The following is a 25,967-nucleotide window of genomic DNA, read 5'->3' on the forward strand; positions in this document are numbered from 1 at the left end:
GTCTTTTCGGTAAATAAGTTTTCTGTCGCTCCTTCTGTGGGTTCTCAGTTAAAAAAAAAACAGTTTCCGAGGGTACGATTGAACCAGTGTCTCGCAGCCCAGCAGCTGGGCGCACCATCATGCCTTTTAGGCGACGGACACATGCATGGAGCGATATTAACAACCTAACCACTCTTCTATCGTGTAAGTTAGAGGTTCCAAACCGTTCGCGAGCTGATCATGACGCATAGCAGCAATTCGTTTGTTAAAGCGAGAGCACGCCAATTTTCCTCCTTCTTCGCGACAGTTATCCCTTGGAAACAATATGTAACATTGCACCTCCTTTGGTATTGGCCCAAGTCGTAAAGGCTGTAACGTCTCTTTCGCGGGAGCACGATAAATCTGTCATCTCGTCACTGTCGCCGTAACGACGCCGTGATGTAGCCGCATTGTCAGTTTCGTCGCACACACATTTCGCATCATACACACAGACCTGCTCACCTTACACCGACGTTTTTCGCCTTCTGATAACACGTCAATCAACGCCAAAACGATGCCAGATACATGCGCAATGACTTGCATGATAATGACTTTCACAGATCATGAGATCTACACATTCTTTTTTAAGGGAAGTGTAGAAAGGAAGAGCGCAGCAGTTGCAACTGCACTCCTCCCTCCTGCCGTCGTCAAGCAGTGCAAAGCAACGCGTTTCGGAAGACGCACGCCACTCACATGACGGCCGTGTGGAAGGGCGTAAGGTCGGCACCGATCCGCGTCTGGATGCGCCCATCGGCGCTGCCGTCGCCGCCAACCCTGCGGGAGGAGGACGCAGCCACGGCCGACGACGTCGAAGGTGACGGCGTGCTGGACTTGGTCGAGGGCTTCTCCGGGGAACCTGCGGCCGTTGCTGCTGGCAGGCCGCCGCGCTGGTCGGCCGCCTCCACACAGCAGCAGCGCTCGTCTCGCCTGCGAGCTGCGGACGCCACTGAGACTATTTTACCGCTTTCCACGACGATACGCTCATTCTCAATGCAGGCAGCAGCGCTTTTTTTATGTAGGCTATTTAAAGGAACTTTGAGCATGCCGAATTTTTTTTATATAGACTATTTAAAGGAACTTTGAGCCGTCTTACCCAGCAGAAGACGTCTACTTGCCCGTCGAGTCACGCAGGTCGCAAATGGCTCGCGTTCGCTCTCATCGTCCGCTATGTTCCCGTCCATTGTGCCGAATAGGCGGTCAGCGTTCAAACACAGCGCGGTGGTCAGCGAAAATATACGTCACGTTCCTGAAGTTTTTAACCTCGAGACACCTCACTATCACAGTTCTTTTCAAGGGTATTCACGCATCATACAGAAATCTCACAGCCGTCAATTGCGCCAGCAGTCTGACAGGTGTTCAAAGGCGTTACTTCAAATTAATGCTCCACTTTATTTGGTTCGCTTCAAAGCCACATACTGTGACAACTCTCGGATGAAATAACAAGAAAGCGATTAAGTAGAAACACAGAGGTCAGTTTTTCTCCTTTTTCTTTTGTGAAGCCTAGTGCTCGTTATCGGACGCAGTTTGCTTAGGCGAAAGGCTGTTTTTCCACGTTTTTACCGAAAAGCACCAACCAGCACATTGATTCGCATTCCAGGGCTAGTTATCCTCGAAGCAGACTCAAGTTGCACGAACACTTTCCGAAACATTTGAATGTTCAGCTGACAGCCATTACAGAAAAAAAAGACGTTCAGACGGGAACCTCAATAATGGCGGAGTCGTCAGAAAACGCGAACACACGAAGCGGACTCAGAGCATGGCTGGACGCTGCGATAGCGAGTCCCAGGTCGCTGGTCTACGTGAGCGACTGGGAAGTTCGTCGGTGGAACCCAGCCGTAGTGAACGAGAGTGTGAGCGCGGGCCACGATGCAGGCGAGACTGCGCAGCTAGCGCGAGACTACGTCGAGCAGCTGTCTGCCCGCATGCCTGCTGCAGCCGGGGCGTTGCCGGGCGCACGGCTCTTCAGGGCCCCGGCTCCACGGCCGCTGTCGCCGCGCGTCGTGCAACATTGACGAGACCCGGTACAATATGAGTGCTGCCCATGGCTGATGCATGAAGTGATGAGAGCGGACACATTGCGATGCGTCCCTATAAGGACAGCGGGACCATGCACGCCCATCCAGCTATCCATTATTTTATTTTCTTTCTTTCCTTCATAGAGCATAACGGACACTTTCTGATATTACGATGGAAAATTGCCCTTTCTGTGCCCCGTTTCTTTAGTGGAAGAGTACGTCATTCCACTCTTGCTGCATATTTCTTGGTCTTTACAGTTATACAGAGTTTTTATTTCTGGATTGAAACCACCAGCATTTTTTTAGCATGCAGATTTCCGGTACCTAACTCTCCATAAAGTTTAATAGAACGTATCCCAGTCGTAGGCAGCCACAAGGCTACTAAAATTCGGGAAACACTGATCTGAAGTTTATTGGCCTTCCCCCAGTCTTTAAATTTAGGGCACGACAGCGACGCCCGTGATTATTTATCCACTGGATAATATTTTGATTTCTTTTTTTAGCGAGAAGGGGTAGAGAACACAAGGTTAACATGAAATGTCTATAATACTTGGAGCATTTAATACGTCGCTTCCGACCGACACAGATCAATTATTCAAGAGATTGCTAGGTTTATTAGCTGAACGTGACGTGTGCCGCGGCGGTACAGTGGGTACGGTGCTCGGCTGCTGACGCGAAGGTCGCGGGTTCGATCCTGGCCGCGGCGGTCACATGTCGATGGAGGCGAGATGCTAGAGGCCCGTGTACTGTACGATGTCACTGCACAGTACACGGGCCAGAACGCCAGGTGGTCTAATTGGTGGAGCCTTCCATTACGGCGTGCCTCATAATCGCATCGTGGTTTTGGCACGTAAAACCCCGCATATTATTTATTAGTTGGTACGCGACATTATGTGCATATTTCTGCTCGTTCACTTGTGACGTATTAGGCAAATAAAATCCACGATAACTGAATTGTTTTGTCATTCCGAGAGGAAAGGGAAAAACAAATAGCGGGTACATGATATGACACCGAATGCATAAAACATTAAATAAACAGACGCATCATATGAGCGACACTCACGCTATGTACTGAGCTCCAGGGCGAGGCTCGATTCCCAGCTTTGGCAGTCGCATTTCAATAGGAGCGAAACACAAGGGTATTCGGATACTTAGATTAAGCAAGAAAGGAAATATAAAGGCAGAAGGCAAGGAGGTTAACCAGAAAAGCATCGGGTTGCCTACCCTGCACTCGAGGATTGGGAAAGGGGAATACCAGAGAGGGATGAGGGAAGGGACAAAAGAAGAGCAGTTAATTCGCTGACGCGTGCCGTATTGCACCACAACTCGAAGGTGTTCGGACAAGCTCGTCGTCCTCGGGAAGCGCAAAAGTACCTTCACTGCCTTCTGTGCACGCCGAAGAGCCCCAGCTGGACAAACTTAATCCTGAGTGTCCCAATACGGCGCGCCTCATAATCAATCATATCGTGGTTTTCGCACGCAAAACCTCACAATCACATTAAGCTTACATTGTGAGCGACTGATGGAGACGAAGTTGAACCATTTAGGAATAGAAGGTCGGTTATCACTGTCCAACATTGACTTCTCTATATTTACTTTCCTCCTCTTCACCCTGACATCTAATGACAGCCTTGCATGTTTGCCCCTGAGGTTGGATTCACGGCTTTCCCATGCGCTAAGCTTCTCTTTTCGCTTTCATTGCTACGCAAGTTCAAAAAAAGTTGCAGACCCAGCGCCGGCCACTCCTGTCGCATCAAGTAATATCCGGCTGTTGAACGTGCATGACAAGGTGTATAGGAATCTGACCTTTCGTTGAAGCGTTGTCGTTCGCTACTTGCACAGGTGGCCGTTCTCGCTGCGATACTGCATTCCGTGTAACGGCTGTCACCTTGCAGGGCTCTGCAAATTGACACGACGAAATATTTATGATTATCGGTGAAGAGTGCCGTGACGCGTCTCCGTCTTTTTCCTCCGTGTAATCGCACAGCTCATAAGCAGCAAACGTAGCCAGCGTTTCAAGCCATATAAGTGACTCTGTTAACTCGGTCCTGTTTACGGGCCCATTTAACGAGAATTGAGAACTCCGAAAAACGAGTGCGTTTGGGTGTGCGCGGATATATGCATACTGTGCTGCTAGAAAATAGAAACAAGCTCGAGCACTCTGCTAGGCCCAGTGTGCTCGAGCTTGACCGTGTTTGTTATACATAATTATAACTATATTACATAATTTATGCGAACAATGACGAATAGCTTCAGTTTCTTTTCTTTTTTTTTTAAGTATAGACGAAGCTCCAGTAGAGACAATTTACATTTTCATCAAGCATGGTACGCTATAACTACGAATCAGTGCACATACCGGCAGAGTTTCAAAAAAGTACGTCTTAGTTTTTCTTTAAAAATTACTGCAAATGCTGAACGAAATTCACATGCGACTGACGAAGACATCGCCTTTTGTCAAAATGTTGGCTCCAGAGGCATTCCTTGCTGAAACGTTTCTTATCGCATGACTGCATGGGGATATATGATTCTACTGCCAAATACTGTGGTGGCAGGTGAAACCTGTGCGGCGACTCGTGCTGTGAGGAACTAATGAGTACAACATAATGGGCTGCCATGGTTACATGCATTACACAAACACCAGTCTGTTTAACCACGCGAGCCTTGTAGAAAAATAAAATGAAATGAAGCTGCCTTTAGGCTACGACAATTCTCAAGTTTCCACTACTAATTAGATGTTTAACTCTATATTAAAGGAAAACGTTGATTAACAAATGATAGATAACAATACGCGATTCTGAACGCAATCTCCCATACAGAGTGGGTCCGCCAAGGGGCATCAAACATACAAGCGAGCCACATTTGCATAGCTATAACTTAGTAATGTGGCGTACTGGGCGAGTGGTGTACTGGGCCTGTTTTCCACGCGCTAAGTCTCGCCACGAAGCTATAGCTTAGCATGGTTGTCTTCCTCGGGAATTAAAGCGTATTCCCGCGCGCTGAAGTATTCTGGCTGAACTATACGTAAAAAAAGCCCCCTTTCAGGTTTCACTTGCGAGATGCTTCAGTTCAATAAGATGCACATGTTGGATGTTGGAATTTGTAGGCGATATAGGTGTCGGGAAATGTCTGAGGAAGGCGCAGCCGCTGCTCTTTTTGCTTATTGTGCGGGCATGATACCCTCCCGAAATTGCATGCATAAAAGAATTTGAGCACAGTAATTCTCCACACAATGTATACTTTACCTCGCACGACGTCCGTTCGGAATGCTGGGTTCTGGAAGCCCGTCGTGGGGCTGCAGCTCCGGCTGTGGCATAGGGCTCCATTCCGGGCTCCTTCCTGAACCAAAGGCTCTAAGGACATTCGAGCCTGCAAGCGAAAGCGAAACATTGGATTAACAAAGATCAGGCATGTCGCAGTGTTTAAATATTATCGATCTTGCTGTAGTTGTTTACCACCTTTTTCTGAGCCAGATATTTTACGATTTAGGAGTCCAAAGCTACACAATACCCGTGGGCAAAATTTCTTTTTCTGGTGTCGACTCGGGATAAATTTGGCCGCACTTCCTATCCCTCTCAGTGTGAACGTAGGAGGTTCTCCTCTGTCACCACAATATGACGGACACTGGGGAACTAGCAGTACAGGCGTCAGACTTTAGAGCAACCAGCTTTTGAAGCTAAATTAGTGATTGGGAACGCGCGCCGTTTATGCTTTATGGTCAGACATAAGCTGTTATAAATAACACCACGCTGCAACGTCAAGATTTTGGCACGTCAGATCGCGGCGTAGATGTATAGAGATAGAGATAACAACTTTTAATGCAAGCACATTGTCGCTATGCCTCTCTTAAAATCACCAGGAAGTCGATGACTTCCTGGTGATTTTGAACTCTACTAGCCAATTGAGTTACAGTACTGCCTTGGACAAAGTTTTAACCGTTTTTAGATCCCATGGAAGGAGCCTGACTTTTACCTACGAGGAATCCAATAATAAGGAACTGCAATTCCTAGATATCAGAATAACCTTTAACGATAACTTCACGTGCTGGTCATATCATCCTCGTGCTAAAAAGGAGTTGCCTAATTTTGAATAGGCGCACTCTAAAAATGTTAAGAGAGGCATAGAGACAATGTGCTTGCATTCCGCGATAAGTAGATCTTGCGAACACATGATGGTCCACAGTTTTGATTATCAGGTGTCGCGTCTGCAATCAGCTGGTTTTCCGTCCTCAGTCATAACTAGTGGTTCGGAGAGCTTGCTCAAGAAATTGAAAGGCATGCGAAAAAGGGCGGAACCTAATCAGCATAACAAAAGGCCGGAAATTATACCCTATATCCATGAGGTCGCCCACAACCTGAAGAAGGTTGTGGGCAGACACGATGTTCCCGTGGTGTCTGTCGCCCCTAACAAGCTCTCGCGGCTATGTGCCCGTGTGTCTGAGAAAAACAATAAGGCCGCCTGTGACATACAGCATGTAAAACCGTATCGCCCATGTGTAGTTGGGGTGGTTTACGAAATACCCCTCAGCTGTGGTAGGACATACATCGGCCAGACTGGTTGATGCCTAATATCCCATTAATGGAACATGAAGCCTCCCTTAACGATGCATCTGGATATGCCTTCGCACTGCAAGTCCTGCGCATGCGCGCCCCGGTTTTTCGAAGCCAGGGTGCTTGGTAAAAGTCGAAACCAGGTAGCCAGAGAATTGTTGGAGGCTTTTTGCATAAATAAGAAGGGTGCCCAATGTGTTAGTGTGCCTTCTTTGAATTTATATCGCAACGAATTGCACTTTTCAGACAAGCCTCTATAACTCAAGGTAGGTTGTCATTCTGTTACGGTGATTGTCAATGTGACTCGCGCATGCGCGTGAAGCTACCTGGAATGCAATATTCTTTCCAATAAAACAGTTGTTAGTTTGGCACCAGTCCTGTCATTTCTTGTCCTCGTTCCTTTGTGCCTACAAATTTTTGTCAGACCATGCACCAACTAGCACAAGAACGCATTTTAGACAGTCACATTACCACTCGTGCCATTGGGAACCCGTGTTCGAAAGCACAGTTATTTTGTTACGGCACCTGCCAATCCACGCATGAACCAGCAATAGTTGTCAATGCATGGCAGTGAATTCAACTTCATTAATCAATGTTAGACACGTGCCTTAAATGTATATTTTGTAGCTCTTCTGAGATGCGCAGTGTATCCGTGTGTTCGCTATGTAAATTGATGACACCCATAAATAAAAAAAGCCTACCTTTTAAATTTCAGTAGGATGGACAGGTGGTATTGTATTTTTTGTAACAAATTCAGAGCGGCGGAAAAACGACAGGCGTAGAAAGTATCATACTTCTCAAGAGCTCATTCACGGCTACTTTTTTTAATGTAAGAAAACACAATGGACACAATGCAGTAATACCACCTATCGCTGGGCCAAACGTCGTGTGGTGGGAGGCCCAGCTGACAAGCTCAAGCCTTGAAGACCAGCGGCGTCTTGTGAATAGGGCCAAGCTGTCAGCTCAGGCCTACAGCATCTTGGACTATATAAGGACACCTTCAACGACTCTGCCGTCGGCTCGCTCCTCCGAATAAAATTTATTCCTCCTCCTTGTAGAAATTTTTGTCATTGGCTGGCTGCCTTCGTAAATGCCACTGCCTTATTATTATCCCGAAATTCTGGGAGCATGCACTGACTAGCGCGTTGATGACCAACCTATAATTTATGCTGACCCGAAGGTCGCGGGATCAAATCCCGGCCGTGGCGGCCGCATTTTCGATGGAAGCGAAAATGCTTGAGGCCCGCGTACTTAGATACAGGTGCGCGCACCCCAGGTGGTCTAATTTCCGGAGCCGTCCACTATACGGTGTCCCTCATAATCTGATCGTGGTTTTGGGACGTTAAACACCAACACTTATTATTGACCTATACTTTACCGTCCCGAGTTTTTTTCATCACAATCTTCCTCCTAATTACTGGTCACAATAATGATATTTCTTTTCATATTCCATGCTTTCCGATACATGATTTTAAAAAGAGCGCTCCGTGATAGGTCTGTTTAATTACCGAATATTCATTCACAGAGTGCGGCTGTGGCCACATTGCACCAAAGTGACAAGACTGCGTACTTTCTTTAATTTTTTGTCTTTCTAACAAAGAGTAATGAAACGCTTAAGAGAAAAATGTGATTGTGCGCAGTTATGGGCATTCAACATCAATTAACGAACTGTCTCTTCCATATTCCACAGGAAATAAAATATATCTCATTGTCAGTCCCGTGCTAGCAGCGAAGGCATATCTCGTGCAAAAGAGCCACAGTACGCGCGTGTGCGTGCGTTTCTGCGTAAACCTGTTACGAGCTGGTAACATCACGCTCAAAGTTACAGAAACGAATGTAAGAGAATAAAGTTAACGAATTTACGTGGCTTCGAACCAAGAGCATTACGGCTTCGTAGTGGGTGTTTTATCGCTATTCCACCATCACACCGTTATTATTATTATTATTATTATTATTATTATTATTATTATTATTATTATTATTATTATTATTGTTATTATTATTATTATTATTATTATTATTATTATTATTATTATTTTACTGAATGGGGGTATTGCCATAAACATAGAGTCAATTTTTCGTACTTGGGCGCTTAACTACAAAAGCATATACTATTGGCCGCGAGATCGACCTATAGGTGGAAGCACCGTCGCCGCGTTAGTGTGGAGAGGCGGTCGGAGGCTCGTATACAAATGCACACAGCGGCCCTTCGTTGTGAGCGGTTTGAGCTGATTGTCGGCGAATAAAATGCGTTGTTGCAGCTTACTGGTAATATATACGCTCTTTATTGTTGAATCGCTGCACGAAGATCATCCAACGTTACTATTACTAGTCAGAGAAGCGCAGTCTGCCGATGAAAGGGATGCTCGCCCTGGATGACAGTCTGCGCTTATGCACTATATGACGTTTTCGTTGTTTTCTCTGTACGTGTTTATCTTGTGTTTTGTGTACTACGCACTGCAGTAGCACGACTGAACTGCTAAGTGTTTACTTCTTGTTCATCTGTATTTCAGCCCATATTCCTGTGCAATATGAGTTCAATAGCACTGTCCACGCGAATACGCATATATACGCAGGTAAGAGTTTAGCACAGAGCTTTCATCGATTGTTTACGTGCACGACAATGATGCAACAAAGGTCCGATTATTTTATGGAACAAGTGTCTTTTTTTTTTCCAAACTGATAATGTCCGCTGCCTTCCATCAATTTATAACAACTCCACACAAACGCTCAAGATAATGTAAAAAGAAAAGATGAGGTTTTGCGTGAAATTATACGACATAAATGTAAGGCCCACCGTCGGGATTAATTTTGAACATCTGGGTCCTTCAAAGCGTACCTAAATCTATGCACTCGGATGGTTCTGCATAAATGTCGCCCCAAGTTAAAATTGCGCGCGGCAACTCCGTTTTATCACTGCAGTGTCATTCCAGGAGGAGGAGGAGGAGGAATAAATTTTATTATCAACCAGCAATTTAAGTTCCTTGGCCTACGCCTCCCACGTGGGGACGTCGAGGTCTTGCCTCTTCGCCGCCATTGTCCGTTTTTTTTTTTTCTTTTTTAGGGACAGTTTGAGTACCGAAGTCTCAGACTTCACTTGATAGAAATATTTCGCTGTAGCGGGACCACGACCGTACAATAAAAGGGCATCTTAAGCACAACTAAAGCTCATCATGAGTGCCGCGGTTGTACACCTAACAACAACGCGAAAGTGCATGAGCCTCGTTTTTGTTTACCACCGAGTCGCTGAAACGCTGCATTCACACATTGTTTAATGTTCCTCATGTTTGGGACTATGCCAAGCGCACTTTAGGGTGGGCTTGAACCAGAAAGCGGCACCAACACTGAAATGATTCTGGCGAACGAAGGGTACGACACCAATACACAGCCCTCTCGAAAGTCGCACTCACTGATCTTATTACAATGCGCATGCAGCCGAGCAAGCCCATTTGCTTCTGTACACCATGTTATGTATACGTACGAGCAGTTAAACTCGCGCTAACATAACAGAACAAACCGCCCTTTGAGAAAGTGCAGGACGTACGCGCACATGCAAACACGACGTCGCTAGAAGACGACGCAGGGAGCAATCCACACTGGGCGCGCTTCAGCCAGTAGCCGCCAGGCGGCGACTCCGCTCGATCTCGCGGCCAATAGGCACAAAGTGTCTAGCAAACAAGAATTCAGCGGCGCAAGTCATTCAAAAACGGGTTTGAAGGTGGCAAGAACACTGCGCACTCGAACAAGCTCTTCTCGTAAGATAGGCCTTGTCGGCCGGGGTGGCTCACCAAACCTGTCGTGCATAAGACATCGCCTTGACGAATAATTGTAACTCGTAAAAAACATTATTCATATTCTGCTACAGGAAAAGCCTGATATCATACAGCGCGATGACTAGACTGTTTTCTAAGATTCAATGCGGGTATGGAAGCAATAACTGGTGAACAGTCGAAATAAGCAAGAAAGGTTTGCAGTATAGGTCGTAAAAAAATGAGTCAAGTAAGTGTAAGGTATGGAAATACAGATTTTAATGAAGAAAAAGACGAACAAATGGAGATAAAAGTAATATGCTACACTGCGATATGTGTGTCGAACACGCGCATGGCTGATTATCGATCACAAGTCCCCCTTCGGAGAACCAGAATCCCTCACCCCGAAACTAATTCCTGACTACGTCACTAGAACACACCATGCTTCCAGCACAGACGTCTGCGTCGTATGGACCCTTCTCTTCGACTTCGTCCTCCTCAGAGACAATTAAGAGTACTCTCCCGACTGTGACTCGGTGTCGCTTTTTTTTTTTCCTAATGGGCATTGTGCATATATGTATACAGTGCCGCTCAATAATATGAGTTGCGACACGGTGGCCATGGCTAAAGGGGCCTCAAGCCTGTACTGCAACACCGGCAAACGTGAAATTGGTTCTGCAAATACCAGTAGTCGAAGCAGTGTTTACCAGGGGCGTAGCCAGAAATTTTTTTCGGGGGGGGGGGGGGGGGGTTCAACCATACTTTATGTATGTTCGTGCGTGCGTTTGTATGTGTGCGTGCCTATATACGCAAGCAAAACTGAAAAATTTCGGGGGGGGGGGTTGAACCACCCCAACCCCCCCCCCCCCCCCCCTTGGCTACGCCCCTGGTGTTTACCTCACTGGAATAACAGAGAGCTGAGCTAGTTGGTAAGTATTCATTCTAAAAAGGCAGGGCGTGCAAACACGGACACAAGAAAGAAGTCAGGACACCACAAACGCCGACTAACAACTGAAGAGACTCACAACGGCTGAAAAGAAAGAAGGCACGAAAACTTATCTGCGCACGCCCATGCAACAGGCGAACCTATCAATCCGGCACGCGTGGCGGTCTACGTGGAAGATCCCTTTCAGCTGCGGCCGCTTCTACGTAGGACAGACGGGCCGATGCATCAACCAGAGATTGTTGGAACATTAGAGATCGCTAACAGGAGGCTCACCTTCTAATCTATCTTTACATTGTCAAGAACAAACGCGCCTGATGATTGAAGCATGGCATATCAAGAAAAGTGGTAGCGCATGCGTGAGCCAACCGTCGATTAACTTGCATAAAGATGAAATCAAATGCCTTAACAGTTATCTTCCACGTAGACCGCCACGCGTGCCGGATTGATAGGTTCGCCTGTTGCATGGGCATGCGCAGATAAGTTTTCGTGCCTTCTTTCTTTTCAGCCGCTGTGAGTCTCTTCAGTTGTTAGTCGGCGTTTGTGGTGTCCTGACTTCTTTCTTGTGTCCGTGTTTGCACGCCCTGCCTTTTTAGAATGATTACCTCACTGATTGTTTTCTATGTCGGCACCACCGTACAGAGTTGGCGCCGCTTTGACAATTGGCAGCATGTTGCAAGTTATATTGGGCGCGACTGTACATGACCGCAGAATAAACAACTAACGGCACGCCTCGCCGATTTCTGCCGTGCAGTGATCCCAAGCGCGAGATGGGACGACTTCCAGGTCAACGAGGCAGAGAAAGGCGCACCGCAAATTAACAGGATGCTTCTCAATATTTCTATCGTATTCAAAATTATTTTGTAGCTGCAATACGTTTTCCTTTTGTAAAACACACATATTTATCACAAATCACGGCACTCTCTTTTTTCAGGCCTCCTGTGTTGCACCAGTGGCGTGTCGGCGCACGCTATAAGATTGAGAATATGTATGCTTCGTTACGCAGCTCGTGATCGAAGCCGACCAGTATTGGGCTGCTGTGCTTGTGCACAAATTTCTATATGGACCTGTACCAAAGCTTTTCAAGTCTCTCTCGAGCTCTCTGTTTTCATAAGAAAGACCACCGGAGTAAGAGGCTAGAGATATGAAATAAGCTGCAAAATATACGTTTTGTATCAGGGATCTGTGAGGTTGCCTAGCTCCAATGAAACTTGGCGTGTTATACAGGTCGGCGCCCGAGAGTCGACCGAAACACTCACGGTGGTGTAGAAATGCGCTTTCACCGTGGTCGAGACGAACATTACTGACTCTCCTCTCCAGTGCTTTCTTTCGCTGTTTCCTACCGCATCGAAGTATTTACCATGTCTTTATATATATATATATATATGCGTTTTCCTTTTCTCTGCGCTGCTTCCGTTCCCAGTTATCTGAAATAAAGACGACATCGCTACTCGAAAATGACAAGTCTCCGAATATCATTAAATGATGCACGGTTGCACTGATTAACTTAAGTATGACGACGACAAATAAAAAAAATCACAATGTGTAAATTAAGGGGTCGACTTTCACCGCGAGTTGCGATCGCTCCAAGCAGCTAACACACGAAGAACACAGAGCCGTAGAGTGAAGGGTTGAAATGCAGGGGGCCCTTGAAGGGAGAAGAGGCGCATTAACTGCACTTCTGACAATGGAGTTAATGGCTCGGTCAACGCTCGCCGTGCGATAACCTTATCATGACAGAATGCACGGTGGAAAGCTTTCTGTATACATATGTGTGCGTGTGTGCATGCACGCACGGAAGGCTGTGCGCGCGTGTGTCTCTCTGCTGTGTGTGTTACACTGGGGTGAGGGCAAACGTCGGGTGACACGTGTGCACTTGATATTTCACGCGTGCGAACTCTGCACGCGCACAGTTCGACTGTCCTTAAGCACTAAAGAAGCACTGCAGAGAGGTAGAACACATGCTGTGTTTTTCTCAAGCCCACCTAAGCAAATATTGTGACAAAATCTATCGCATTTTGTGGTATAGCGCGGCCGCTTTTAGAGATGAAAGAAGAAAACAATTCTTGAGGAGAAATGGACGTTTATTGAAAATAATTTTTAGATGTCGAAGGGAAGCAAGAAGGTTGATACACGGGGATGTATACCTTCGGGGTACAGACTGGCTTTACATGGACAAGGTTCTACCGATGCACTCTGCGTTACCACGTTATCCGAAATTCGTTTTATAGATTCAGTTGGACCGCCTTACTACCGTAAGCAGCTGCGCTAAAACTGGCACGCAATGAGTGATTGCATTTGGTCGTTGCCAGGATGCATAATAATTTTGTTTTATTTATTACGCACAGTTATTGCCTGCGACAAAAGGAGCTGCTTAACTTCCTGACTGAGTCCGGACCCCCACCGGACACAGCAAGAGTAGTAACAACCGGCACAAGTCAAGATTAACACTGTGGAAAAAGAAACGCTAGCCAAGCAGTAAATACGACAAGCGTTATGCAGACTCTATTTATACAAACGCAATAAGCGCAAAAGCTTAACTGATGCTACACGATACAAAGAAAGTAACGTGATACAACGTTGCTTACAATGCTGCTCGGGCGAGTTGGTGTTCCATATTTCCAACATGCATTAGCGCGACACGTATACGACACACACGAAGAGACAGGCAGGCTCTTTTCCGATATGTGCCGCACGAACACATGCTGCACTTGCTTACGAAAGCTTGCAAGAATATGGGAATTATTTCCCGCGAGACATACGATCGAAAGCTAAGATACCATACTCAAGCATATCGAATGGGGGCGGTTTTCCTCAATTTCGAAGCGACAGGAGGTATTTAACACTCGATAATCGCATAGACAAAAGTAGCGAGGAGCGACAGCCAGGCTAAGGACAAAATAGTAACCAAAAAAGTTTCTTTTTCAGAACACTGGGCCTACAGTGGACATCTACAATAAATTCCAGAAGATCACTATGAATCTGTCGCGTGAGTTCGCCTCGTGTTAACGGCGCGAAATTGCGGGACAAATGCGCTGTAGCATCGTAAACATAAAGCATCAACTTTGCATACCGCACAAACGTCGCATCCAAGTGACAGATGCCGCGTATATGCGATAAGCACTGCTACACGTCTGCCGCCCGTGTCCTCTGCCGAATAAATAACCAGCTGTCTTCTCACCTCAAAGGTTAATCCGGCTGCCCAAGGAAAACTGCAACGCAAGACCGTGTCTACTTCTAAGCGATGCGACAAAGGCCTCAGCTACTGACGCTGCTTTGCCTCGAACATGCCGCACTCGATTCCCTTCGCCGGTAAGGGCTCATTAGTTCGGCGGACGGAGACGACCTGGTGGTACCTGCAGGCGGCCTCAAGGGCGGCGCTTCAGACAGACGAGTAGTCGTGACCCGTCGGGTTTGTTTTGCTTTTGCTACTTCTCCGGGTATGCTGCTAAGATTGGGACATGACAGACCCCTATTGATCGGTAGCCACTGTGTTCCCTCTGTGTTGCTAAGCGCCGCTTCCCCTTACAACATTCTTGACGCGTAGAAGGAATCACGCGAAACGAAGCACTTTCTGACACTCCTTACCCACATGTCAAATGTGGTGCCAGAGACTTCTTCGATGGTTGAGAATGCCACATGTATCCAGGCCCAGTCATCTAGAGTTACTGACTTGCGTCGCAAATGGAACTGCTAGTAAGGCTACCCCGCCGAAGCAAGCCGTGACGCTTAGCCTTCAAGAAGCGGTTTGAACACGTGCGAGTTTTTGACCTACTTTACTTTCAAGACAATTTTGAAGTCTTCACTCCAAGTTAGCCCAAATCTAGGGGTTAAAGAAGGAAACTAATTTCTACGTACCAATACCAGGACCTCGTATGAGCCACGCTCTAATGTGGGAATCCAGAATAAGTCTGACTGCTTGGGGCTCCTTAACGTGCGCCTAAATTAAATTACACGAGCGTTTTTTTTGTCTTTTTTTCATATCGTGTCAATCGAAATGGGGCCACCTCCACTGGGATCGGATCCGCGACCTCAGCAGCGCTACGTTATAGCCCCTAAGCTACCATAATAATAAGTGCTGTGGTTTTGCGTCCCAAAACGACTATATGATTATGAGGGACGCCGTAGTGGAGGGCTCCGGGCCTCTAGCATTTCGCCTCCATAGAAATGCGGCCGCCGGGTTCGATTCCACGACCTTCGGGTCAGCAGTCGAGCACCACAACCACTAAGCCACCGTGGTGGGTCCTAATCTATACCATAGCGGGACTCGAGAGACTCGAAAATGGATTATTACGCACGCAGCTAACTTGAGCTTGAATGAGATGTGAGCCTTGGCTAAAGTGCGCACTGTAAAGCAAATCTACTACGTGCAAAAGATAGGCCAAGCAATCAGTATTAATTAATTTTGCAAGGTTATCCAAAGAGCGCATGTTACTAGAATAACAGAGAGCTGAGCTAGTTGGCAAGTATTCATTCTAAAAAAATACAGGGCGTGCAGACACGGACACAAGAAAGAAGTCAGGCGTTTGTGGTGTCCTGACTTCTTTCTTGTGTCCGTGTTTGCACGCCATGTCTTCGTTTAGTATGTTACTATGTATTCTGTTAGAACTATTTGCATCCGGGTCTACTCTTCTGTTGTCATTCGGACCACCGCGTGTGAAACGCGGGTTTTGTTCCAGTCAATAACTGTTGGCGAATAGAAAGGAATCGTTACAAAATGCAACATGATGGATATCTTGAATGTGGAAGAGCGACGACTTCGTCACCGTCGTAATGGCTTTGCCATAGCTATACATCGGTTAACTCTGCGCATCTGCTGACCACAGCAACCGTAATTTCGCAGTAATGTTAAGCAAAAGTACATATCTGCGTACATTTGCTTTACTTTACAGTTTCATCGTCAATAAACCAAATTTTAATTCTGCGTTATGACAACCAATAAACAGTAGGGTGTCACGACGTCATAAGCGTCACCGCCAACGGATCGCTGTACTGTGAGGTCACCGAGCAGTCCGCTGACAGATCGAGTGATATCATACGCTTAGCATTTTACCATTAACGTCAGCGCAGAATGCTTAAGGAAATTCTGCATGATCAATTCATTTGGGTCTGCACTTTCGTCAGCACTTCATATGACGAAAAACCGTAACGATGTACAGTACACTACAGGTCATAGGAGACTATGGTTAGATGAGCGGAGAGTTGGTATAACATTTCTGCAGAGAATACAGACGGGAGTTCCTGCCGCAGTGTGAATTATCTGTGCACTGACACGGTGCCACTCTTGTACAGCCACTGTTAAAAAAAAAGTGCAATCGGAGACTTTGTAATTACATTTTTGCAGCGCAAGAAAACGCAGCGCGGAGAAATAGCGAGAGAAACAACCTTAAAATAAGGCTTTTTGGTTGCCATGGGTGCAGTCCCTGTTACAGGGCCCGCTGGCTACTGACGCTCGCCGGGCCTGGTCAACGGTCGCCAATTGGCTTCCCAAGTCCAGCTGGTAGAGTCGCGCCTCCCATTTATTTTTTGTGTATTTCTTTTTGTTTCTTGTAACTCTTGTATTCCTGTAATATGATGTGGTGTATTTATAGTTTAATTCCGGTGTATTTCTTGTTTTTCCTGTTTTGTCACAGCCTGAAAAATGGGCAATGGACCCTGTCAAGCCTTGCTGGCTTTCAGTTCATTGTCCACGACATCACTTGTATGTTGAAATAAATTTGATTTGATTTGACGTACACTTGATAAGTCTGTCCATAATAAGCGGTGAGACGGCGTCGGCCGGACGCGATGTGAAGTATGCCGGGATCGCATCAGGAGTGTATCACAGCTGCATCAGCGCTGATGTGAGCCCGGCTGAAGACCTGTTCCCAAAGCTCAAGAGAAGCCACAAAGGTCACCGTTTCGGCGGTGATCCTGCCATCCAACGTGCTGTCACAGAGTCCCTGAGAGAGTTCACAGCAGCTGACTTTCAGGCAGCCTTCGCGTTGTAGTCGGTGTATCGACGACGCCCAAGGAAACGATTTTGAAGATTTTAATACTCTGTGCCGATCGCATCAATAAATTCGTTTTGCCAGACCCAGTCTCATTATACTTCACGGAACGACACACACACACACACACACACACACACACACACACACACACACACACACACACACACACACACACACACACACACACACACACACACACACACACACACACACACACACACACACACACACACACACACACACACACACACACACCGGGTGTCCCAGCTATCTTTAGCCAAGGGTATAAGAATACAACACTTAGAGGCAGGAGAGTGAAATAAGTTGCAAATTGCTGACAGCCACCTTGCGCACTACAGACAGTTTTTTGTTTTGGAATTAATTAATTTCTTAATTTTTTAACTAAATTGCCAAGTATTGACTTTAGGCAAGAAATGCGACTTGTAAAGTTCGAGAGCGTGTTCAGAAACCCCCCATTGCATTATTTGCGATAAAGAAAGTCTCACATATACCATTTTTTCCAAGCTGAAAAGAAAGCCCGTGAAATACCAAAAGAACCACGTGACTAGTGCATTCGCGCGCAGCGAACATTCTGCTCTCAGCCGTGGTTTGAGCGAACGAAGTCAGTTGCAGCCGCGACTCGCCGGGTCCGTTGCAGCGGTAGGCCGATAAGTTAACGGTGGTTTCTTGGCCCACGCTCGCTACAACTTGCACCGTCACGCGCGCCAGCTGGCTGACGCGGTTAAAAAAACCACCGTCGACTTATCGGCCTACCGCTGCAACGGAGCCGGCGAGTCGTGGCCGCAGCTGATTTCGTTCTCTCAAACCACGGCTGAGGGCAGCATTCTCGCGGCGGGCGAATGCGCTAGTCACGTGGTTCTTTTGTATTTCGCGGGCTTTCTTTGCAGCTTGGAGAAAATGGTATACGTGAGACTTTATTTATCGCAAATAATGCAATAGGGGTTTCTGAAGACGCTCTCGAACTTTGCAAGCCGCATTTCTTGCCTACAGTCAATATTTGGCAATTTAATTAAATAATCCTAATTAACAAATTAGTTAATTACCAAACAAAAAAATGTCTGTAGTGCGCAAGGTGACTGTCAGTAATTTGCAAGTGATTTCACTCGCCTGCCTCTACTATTCTATGTTTTAAACCTCGGCTAAAGATAGCTGGGACACTCGGTATATATATATATATATATATATATATATATATATATATATATATATATATATATATATATATATATATATATATATATATATATATATATATATATATATATACAATTCCTAGTCCAGCCAGTATTCATGGGAGAAGGCTGCGTGTCGGGAGGAGGTGGGGGTGAGAGAATGTCATCGACATGTTTCAACTTAACCACGCCAGGCTTAACCAGCAGAGTACGTCGCCAACGAGATTGTCGCCAACGAAAGGCCGTGAACCTCGTCGATGTCCCTGGAGTGACTGGCTCGCGAAAACGTTTCCCGCCACCCAGCGCGACTCGTCGTTCTCTTCTTGTTGCCGGGCGGGCAGATTCGGTGTCGCTTTGCGCCCGTACAGCGCACAGCAAATCGGGAAATTGTGTGAGTCCGCGGGCTAAAGGAGTCCGCTATTTACGACGTGCGACGATGCGCCGAGTGCGAGCACTATAAGCACTATACTGCAGGGCGTCCACTCGGATCACGTTCTTCCTGCGAGGGCGCGCAGGCACGCTGAAAGTCATGCCCGCGTCGCGCAGCTCATCTGACGAATTCTGTCATGAAGTTTTTGCCACCGTGCTCAGTACTAAACGAACGAAATCTCTCACAGCATTCTTTTTATTTTATTATTTCCTTTACTCTCTTTTGAAAATTTTTTATCCGATTCCCCATCCCTATACAGAGTAGCATGCCAGCGGTATATAGACGCCGGCAAACATCTCTGTTTTTCTAATAAAGACTCTCTCTTTCTCTCTCACACACAGCAAAGACTGCCTCGATCACGTCACTGCTGCATTCAATTTCGTGTCGTCATTGCAGAGAACTAAGCGGAGCACTTCTAAATTCATAGTAAAAAACAGCGCGAAAAACACAAGGACGAGACAGATGAAACGGGACAAAGGGATCTTCCACAGGGAGTCGTTGCAGCGGCGGCTGAATCCCTGCTTCAAAAGATTAAAGGGAAAAAGAAGGAAGCTCAGCGGTTCGAAAAAAGACCAGTAGTTGTCCCGTACGCCCATAAGGTTGCACACAACCTTAAAAAGGTGGCCAATAGGTACAAAGTACCTGTTGTGTTTTCTGCGCCAAGGAAGCTGTCGGGCCTGTGCCCACAGATTTCAAGAGGAACCTTGCCTGCCCCCTGCGGTAAGAGGCATGCGAGGCCCTACGTCACCTGTGCGACGGGAGTGGTCTACGAAATTCCGCTCACCTGTGGAAGGGTTTACATCGGCCAGACCGGCCGATGCGTAAACGATCGAGCGAGGGAGCATGTTCTTTCGATAAAGAATAATCTTTTGGCACATTTGCCTATGCACTGCAGCGCGTGTGGATGTGAGGCAAGATTTGCCAATATCACTATTTTAGGTAGGAGCAAGGAGGTGATTGAGCGAGAGATGCTAGAAGCATACCTCATCCGAAAGAAAAAAGATATGTGTATTAGCGATACGTCGGTGGTACTGCGTTCAGCTGAATTTGATTTTTTTTACAGGTTTCTAAACTAGCACGTGCATTGAGAGTAGGCGATTGTTGGATGGGACGCATGGTGTGTTATTGCGCATGTGTGGCATGGTGTATATATTGCGGTGGATTTGCAAGAATAAAATTAGTTGCGAGTTGACGCTCTTTCCTTTCGCCTACTTTCCTCGGTGGTGTGCGTCGTCGAATTTTCTGGTAATGTTACGGCTGACGAAGGAGCTGACTGATTACTGGAACGGCAATGCCATATTGAGCAACAAGCAGCTCTGGAAAGCCAGAATGAACGCTTCGATAAATTTTGTAAATAGAGGCCAAAGCTGGCGCAAACAAAAACATGTTGTCACATTACTTTAGTCAAGACTGAGTATGCATCCAATACAGCTGCCACATACAGCTCAGTATATATTCAATGCTAACTAAATGCTCGCTTACAGCAATTGCTAGCTTTGGCGCAGATGTAGCACCTGGTATCTAGGTAGGTCACAATGAATATACACTGCTAGTTAAAAGTGTTGACTTAGCACGCCTTATCTGCGTAAACAAAGAGGAAGGAGGAGGGGGGTCGCACACAGTTTACATTGGCATTTTTTCAGTGATTCAGTAGAGAGCGCTCAAAATCGGCAGATTCACCAAAAATCATTTAATTTCTTTTTTAATTACTCCGAAGACATTTATATTTCAAGCTGGTGATTAGGCAAGTCGGTTTATATTCCTTGTGACAAGAAGTACAACAACAATCTTCTAGAACAGTGTCCGCAGGTGCAACACAAAATATTACAGTTAATCCATACTAATTTGCACCTTTCTTTCTTTTCTTTCTTTTTTTTTGACAGCACAAGCATAAATGTAGCTCAAGTTCGAGGAGGTCTGAAGATTTGTGAGTAATGCCCCTTGCAATCTAGACAGGGACAATGTTTTCAAGCAATAACTACTATGCAAATGCCAACAATAAGTCTGCGTAACACGCACGCACGCACGTATACATGTAGGCACGCGCGAGAGCAATCGCACGCACTATTACACAAGTACTCACACACCATGCAGTATTCAAATGGACACTCAGTAATGTGAAGAATGCTGTACGTTGCAAATTGTACACAGCCAAATTAATTGGCGGAGGTTTAGCATCTTAGGTTGCAGGAAACGACATGTTCGCACAAATAAAGCCTTAGTTTGGAAAACTAAAGTTGCGTTCTATAATGTTCACTGCGACACTTACGTAAACAAGAGTAGTGAAATTACAGCGATATAGATTGCGTATCACTTTTCGACCCAGAAAAAAAAAATTAAAAGACGCTCATTAGAAGGCAGTGCGCAAAAAAAAAAAAAAAAGAAGAACACGTGTACTCACTAACCACCTACGAAACACGTACAAATGCTAAAAGCACAGACGCGACTACTACACCTCAATATACTCTACTCAGTCTCCACTATACACCACGAGTACGTTGAGAAGCACGTGAACACCCAACACACTTCTCTGCCTGTAAAGCGTACTTTACCATTTGCATTGCAATGCTGCGAGAAAGCCCGACTGCCGTTGAGAGGGACGCTTCTTTTGTCACCAGCCGCCGCCGCCGAGAGAAGTGCCGCGCCAGCGCTTTCAAAACGGGCTGTGCTCATGGATCACAATTTGCACGTCCGCCTCCGCGAATCATTCGCTTATTAGGCCTAGCCGCATAATGCACCTCGCGACTCTTTGTGCACTGCTTTGGCGACGAAAGCAGACGCCTTTTCGCGGTGCCAAGTCGCAGTGAAGCTGCGCGACTCTTCATGTTTGTTTGCAGAAAACTTCACGCAGGAGGCGAGAGCAGCCGCAGTTAGGCGAAGCAGCGATATCCTCCAGTAGAGACCGCGCAGCGGAAAAAGCGAGCAGACTACCGAGAACTGAGCTCAGAAAGTCACCCCGTCGCCGCGGCATGCTTCCTCGGTCGCCTAACGCGAAGTATGCGTACGCACCTTTTCGTCGACGAAGAAGTCCGGCAGTATGTAGTCCAGCATGGCTGGACTAAGCGGTGGCCGGCCGTTATCACGTAATCATGGTCGATTTTCATAAGTACTCCCCCGGCCACAGCTGACCCGTGCCCGACGAGTGCGCGCTAGACAATAGGTGCGCTCTCGACGCGTGACCGGTGGAGCCATCTCCCAGGAGCTGTTGCAGCGTAGCCGGCGCGGCGCCAGGATTTAAAGGGGAGGCGCGTCATGTGCTGGCGCCGCGTCTTGGAAGAAACGCACTTGATGGCTGCATTGGCCCACTTGGCCTACAGCCACGCGCTACTCCCGAAAGTGAACTAGCGGGCGTCTACAGACTGTTTACAGACTTCCTCTGTCGATAGGCCCATGTTGATTTAAAAACAAACGCGAGCAGAAAATAAAGAGAAACTAAACAACGGTGGCAAAACAGACAGAAGATGAATGCCAGCTGGTTTTCGTGAAAAAAAAAGAAACAACAACTGATGCACGATGGTAAGACAAGCTACAAAAAGAGTGCAATGCTTATGACATAAACAGTTTCATAATTTTTTGTTCTGGTTATAGAGTATAATACGTGATGAATTTTTTTTCTTGTCAAGCACATGGGCATAACGAAAGATCGCACAATGTACGGCAAGCCTGTTTATCATATCAATATTAATTCATTTCCCGGCATTTTCAGTGTCTTTCACATTGGTGTACCTTTATTACTCGTATTGATTTTGTCTCCCCACGTAGAACAAGGTGGCGTACATTTTCTTTTAGAGCGCAGCTCTTAGACGCCCGTTGCTGGTTTGAACGTCGTCCGACTCGATGGTACAGTGTACGATGCTCGGCTGCTGACCCGAAAGTCGCGGGTTCGATCCCGGCCGCGGCGGTCGCGTTTCGATGGAGGCGAAGTCCTAGACGCCCGTGTGCTGTGCGATGTGAGTGCACGTTAAAGAACACCGGATGATCGAAATTTCCGGAGCCCTCCACTACGGCGTGCCCCGCCACGGTGGTCTAGTGGTTATGGCGCTCGACTGCTCACCCGAAGGTCGCGGGATCGAATCCCGGCCGCGGCGGCTGCATTTTCGATGGAGGCGAAAATGTTTGAGGCCCGTGTACTTAGATTTAGGTGCACGTTAAAGAACCCCGGGTGGTCGAAATTTCCGGAGCCCTCCACTACGGCGTGCCTCATTCTCCTATCGTGGTTGCGGCTAGTAAAGTCCCAGATATTATTATTATTATTATTATTATTATTGTTGTTGTTGTTGTTGTTGTTGTTGTTATCGTTTCAGCGTTGTCCACCTTTGTCCATTGACGTAACCGAGCGAATGATCACAGGGAAAGCCTGGTTCGCGCGCCTCGAGCCTCGCGACACTCTTCTCCGTTTGCCGAGGCCAGCTGGACTACTCTGGAACGTTCGCCGCCGTAGCAGAAAAAATATATATATTAAAAAAAGAACGTAAACAGTAAACCAGAACAAAATGAAAGACGCCGACTGGATTACTCTGGTACATTCGCTGCCGAATGAACAATAAATGAACAAGAACAACAACAACCAAAAGAAAAAAGAAGAAAAATGCGGAATAAAAAGAAACAGAAATAAAGCATCGTCTATAGACCATTTTTACTGGGCCAGGAGCCGTGGTCTGGCAACTCGCGTTTTCCTCCTTTCTGGTGTGTGGATACGGCTCGGAGTGCGCGTGGACATGAAAGGCGAGTGTTCGCGCATTTGCGCAAGCCAGCGGGCAAACCACCCGAAGAGGGCGCCAATTCTGTCCCGTACCTTTTCTCAGTCGCACCTTTCGCGTCGTTTTTTAATGCGCAGGGTTATTGCTACGCCTGTTTTTTTTTTTTTACGATATTGGCGACCAAGGACCGCTGATGTTGAATTCAAAGAACTGTTTGCTTCCCACCTTTACCCCGGAAAGCTGGGGAACAATGGCAGGCCTTTTGTGAGAAGCACGTCATCGCTTCATTTTCATTTCTGCGTCCATTGCGGAGCTTGTTTTCCCTCGGACTGGACCAACAGGGGGGCTGCGGCGAAACTTGTCCCCCCCCCCCTCCGATGGACCTACGCACGCCTGTGATCCCACCAGTGTTGCGACAGTTAGTGCCCGCAGTCGTCGAGTCCGGTATGTTCACGTTAGTGCACGCGTGACACCATGCTTCTTTAGTTATAGTAAGCGACTGCAAAACGGAACTTCGTGGAGCTGCTTAACACAGTGGTAACCATGAAGAGTGAGTAAGCGCGACTAGACAAGGACGCAGAAAGAAAGCAGACAAGCACACGGCGCCTGAAGACATTGCTGAAGATATTACTCCAAAATTTCGAGCACGACGGAAACATTCATAGCGTTACCAAAGTTACCAAAAGAGATACAAGAAACAGAGAAAAAGAGAAACAAGGAAGGCCGCCCAGCTCTTCCTTCAGGCCTGGCACCACTAGCGCGAAGCTGCCATAATTTTTATCACTGCATTTTGTACCGTTGTAGTATACAGCCAAGATGTGTACCATCTTGTACAGCTACAGGATCTGAAGAGTCAATCATGTGATGCACCTGCGGCAATCTTTGTGCGCAGGCGTCTACTACATATATCATACGTGTCATTGTACACGGGGTGAAACACTGTAAAATTATTAACATCTCTTTTTTTGTATCTGTTTCTTTCTTTCTCACTCTATTTCTTCCTCTTTCTTCCATTTCTTTCTCTATTTATCACTTCCGATTTTTTTTTCATCTCTTGCTTTTTTTTGTTTCGCCCTCTTTCTCTCTCTTTCTATGTTTTTCTGTTTTTCTATCTTTTTTATCTTTTTATGTCTTCATTCCCTTTATTTCTCTCTACTTTTATCTTTTTCTTTTTTCCTATCGCTTCCTTTCTCTCTCTTTTTCTCTATTTTCTATCTCTTTCCTTCTATCTCTCTTTTTCACGTTTTCGTTTGACACTCGCACCCGCTGTACACGGTAGTGGGGCTTGCCCAATTCCTGTGGCGCATACCGACCTGAAGAGTTTTGCACGACGAAGCACAAGTTGCCGATAGCTTAAACAACTTCGCTGTAAAGAGAATGAAGAGAGCGCGTGCCGGATGATGATGATGATGATATTTTTTACGACGGAGCACAAGTTACCGACAGCAAAAACCTTCCGAGTGAACTGCGCGAATACGGGACAAGGAAGTACGGCAGCAAACACGAGCGCAGACTATCAACAAATAATTTATTCGAAAATACACAAAACACACAGTTAAACCTCGATATAACGAAATTCAATATATCGAAATTCTAGATATAACGAAGCATCGGAGTATTTATCTTTTTCTCACTTTCATGTCCATAGAACACTATGTATTTTGAACCTCAATGTAACCAAACGTGTTTATCCGTAATTTCAATATAGCGAAGTTTCAGTGCTGCCGCAGAGGAAGACCAAGGTAATACATTATTGCGACTTCAGCTAGGGCCAGTCGTAATACGGTTGAGTAAATCAGGTTGTCGCCTTGCTTTTAATGCGATTTCAGACCGCAGCCATTTTGTTTTTGTGGCGTGCGACGCGATTATCGACTCTGCGCGTTCATGGAAGGGAGTGGAAAACATGTGGTTCGGTGAACATGGTAGCATTGGCGTCGCACCGCTCGGGCAACAGCCGATGTTTTGATTACAAGCCGCGGCGACGGAACAGGCACGATAGCTTCGCATATTCCGTATTGCCACAGTGCGTTTGGCCTGCATTTCTTTCGGGTTCACGCGTGATGTTCGGCCGATGTGAAGAGGTATTCGCCGGCGCTGCATCAAGCCGCGGTAGCCGAATCTCAGGTTGAAGAAAATGAACCTTTTCACGTTATCGAAATTAGTTTTTTTACTGGTATATAGTTCATTCTTCCGGCACTTCCCACGCAAAAAAAAGGAAAAAGAAAGAGAAAGAAAAAAAAAAGAGGAAAAAAGAAGCTTTTGCGACTATACTTCGCTTAAAAAGTTCGAATATCATTGTAACTAAGTTTCAATATAACGAAGTAAATTGCCGATTTTATTGACTTTGTTATATCGAGGTTTAACTGTATTTCAGATTTT

The 25,967-nt window shown here is 46.4% G+C and overlaps 1 protein-coding gene across 1 annotated transcript in view; it reads right to left on the reverse strand.

The window, feature by feature from the left end:
• Window positions 1–22,046, reverse strand: part of LOC119381517 (cyclic nucleotide-gated cation channel beta-3-like) — a 47,827-nt gene extending 25,781 nt beyond the window's left edge. The window contains 4 exon segments of the mRNA XM_037649295.2: window positions 712–952; window positions 3,840–3,932; window positions 5,276–5,399; window positions 21,898–22,046. Of these exon segments, the coding sequence (XP_037505223.1) occupies window positions 712–952; window positions 3,840–3,932; window positions 5,276–5,399; window positions 21,898–21,939 (500 nt within the window). The 5' untranslated portion in view covers window positions 21,940–22,046.
• Window positions 22,047–25,967: the final 3,921 nt, after the last annotated feature.

Source organism: Rhipicephalus sanguineus, chromosome 1, assembly GCF_013339695.2.
Source record: "Rhipicephalus sanguineus isolate Rsan-2018 chromosome 1, BIME_Rsan_1.4, whole genome shotgun sequence".
NCBI lineage: Eukaryota > Metazoa > Arthropoda > Arachnida > Ixodida > Ixodidae > Rhipicephalus > Rhipicephalus sanguineus.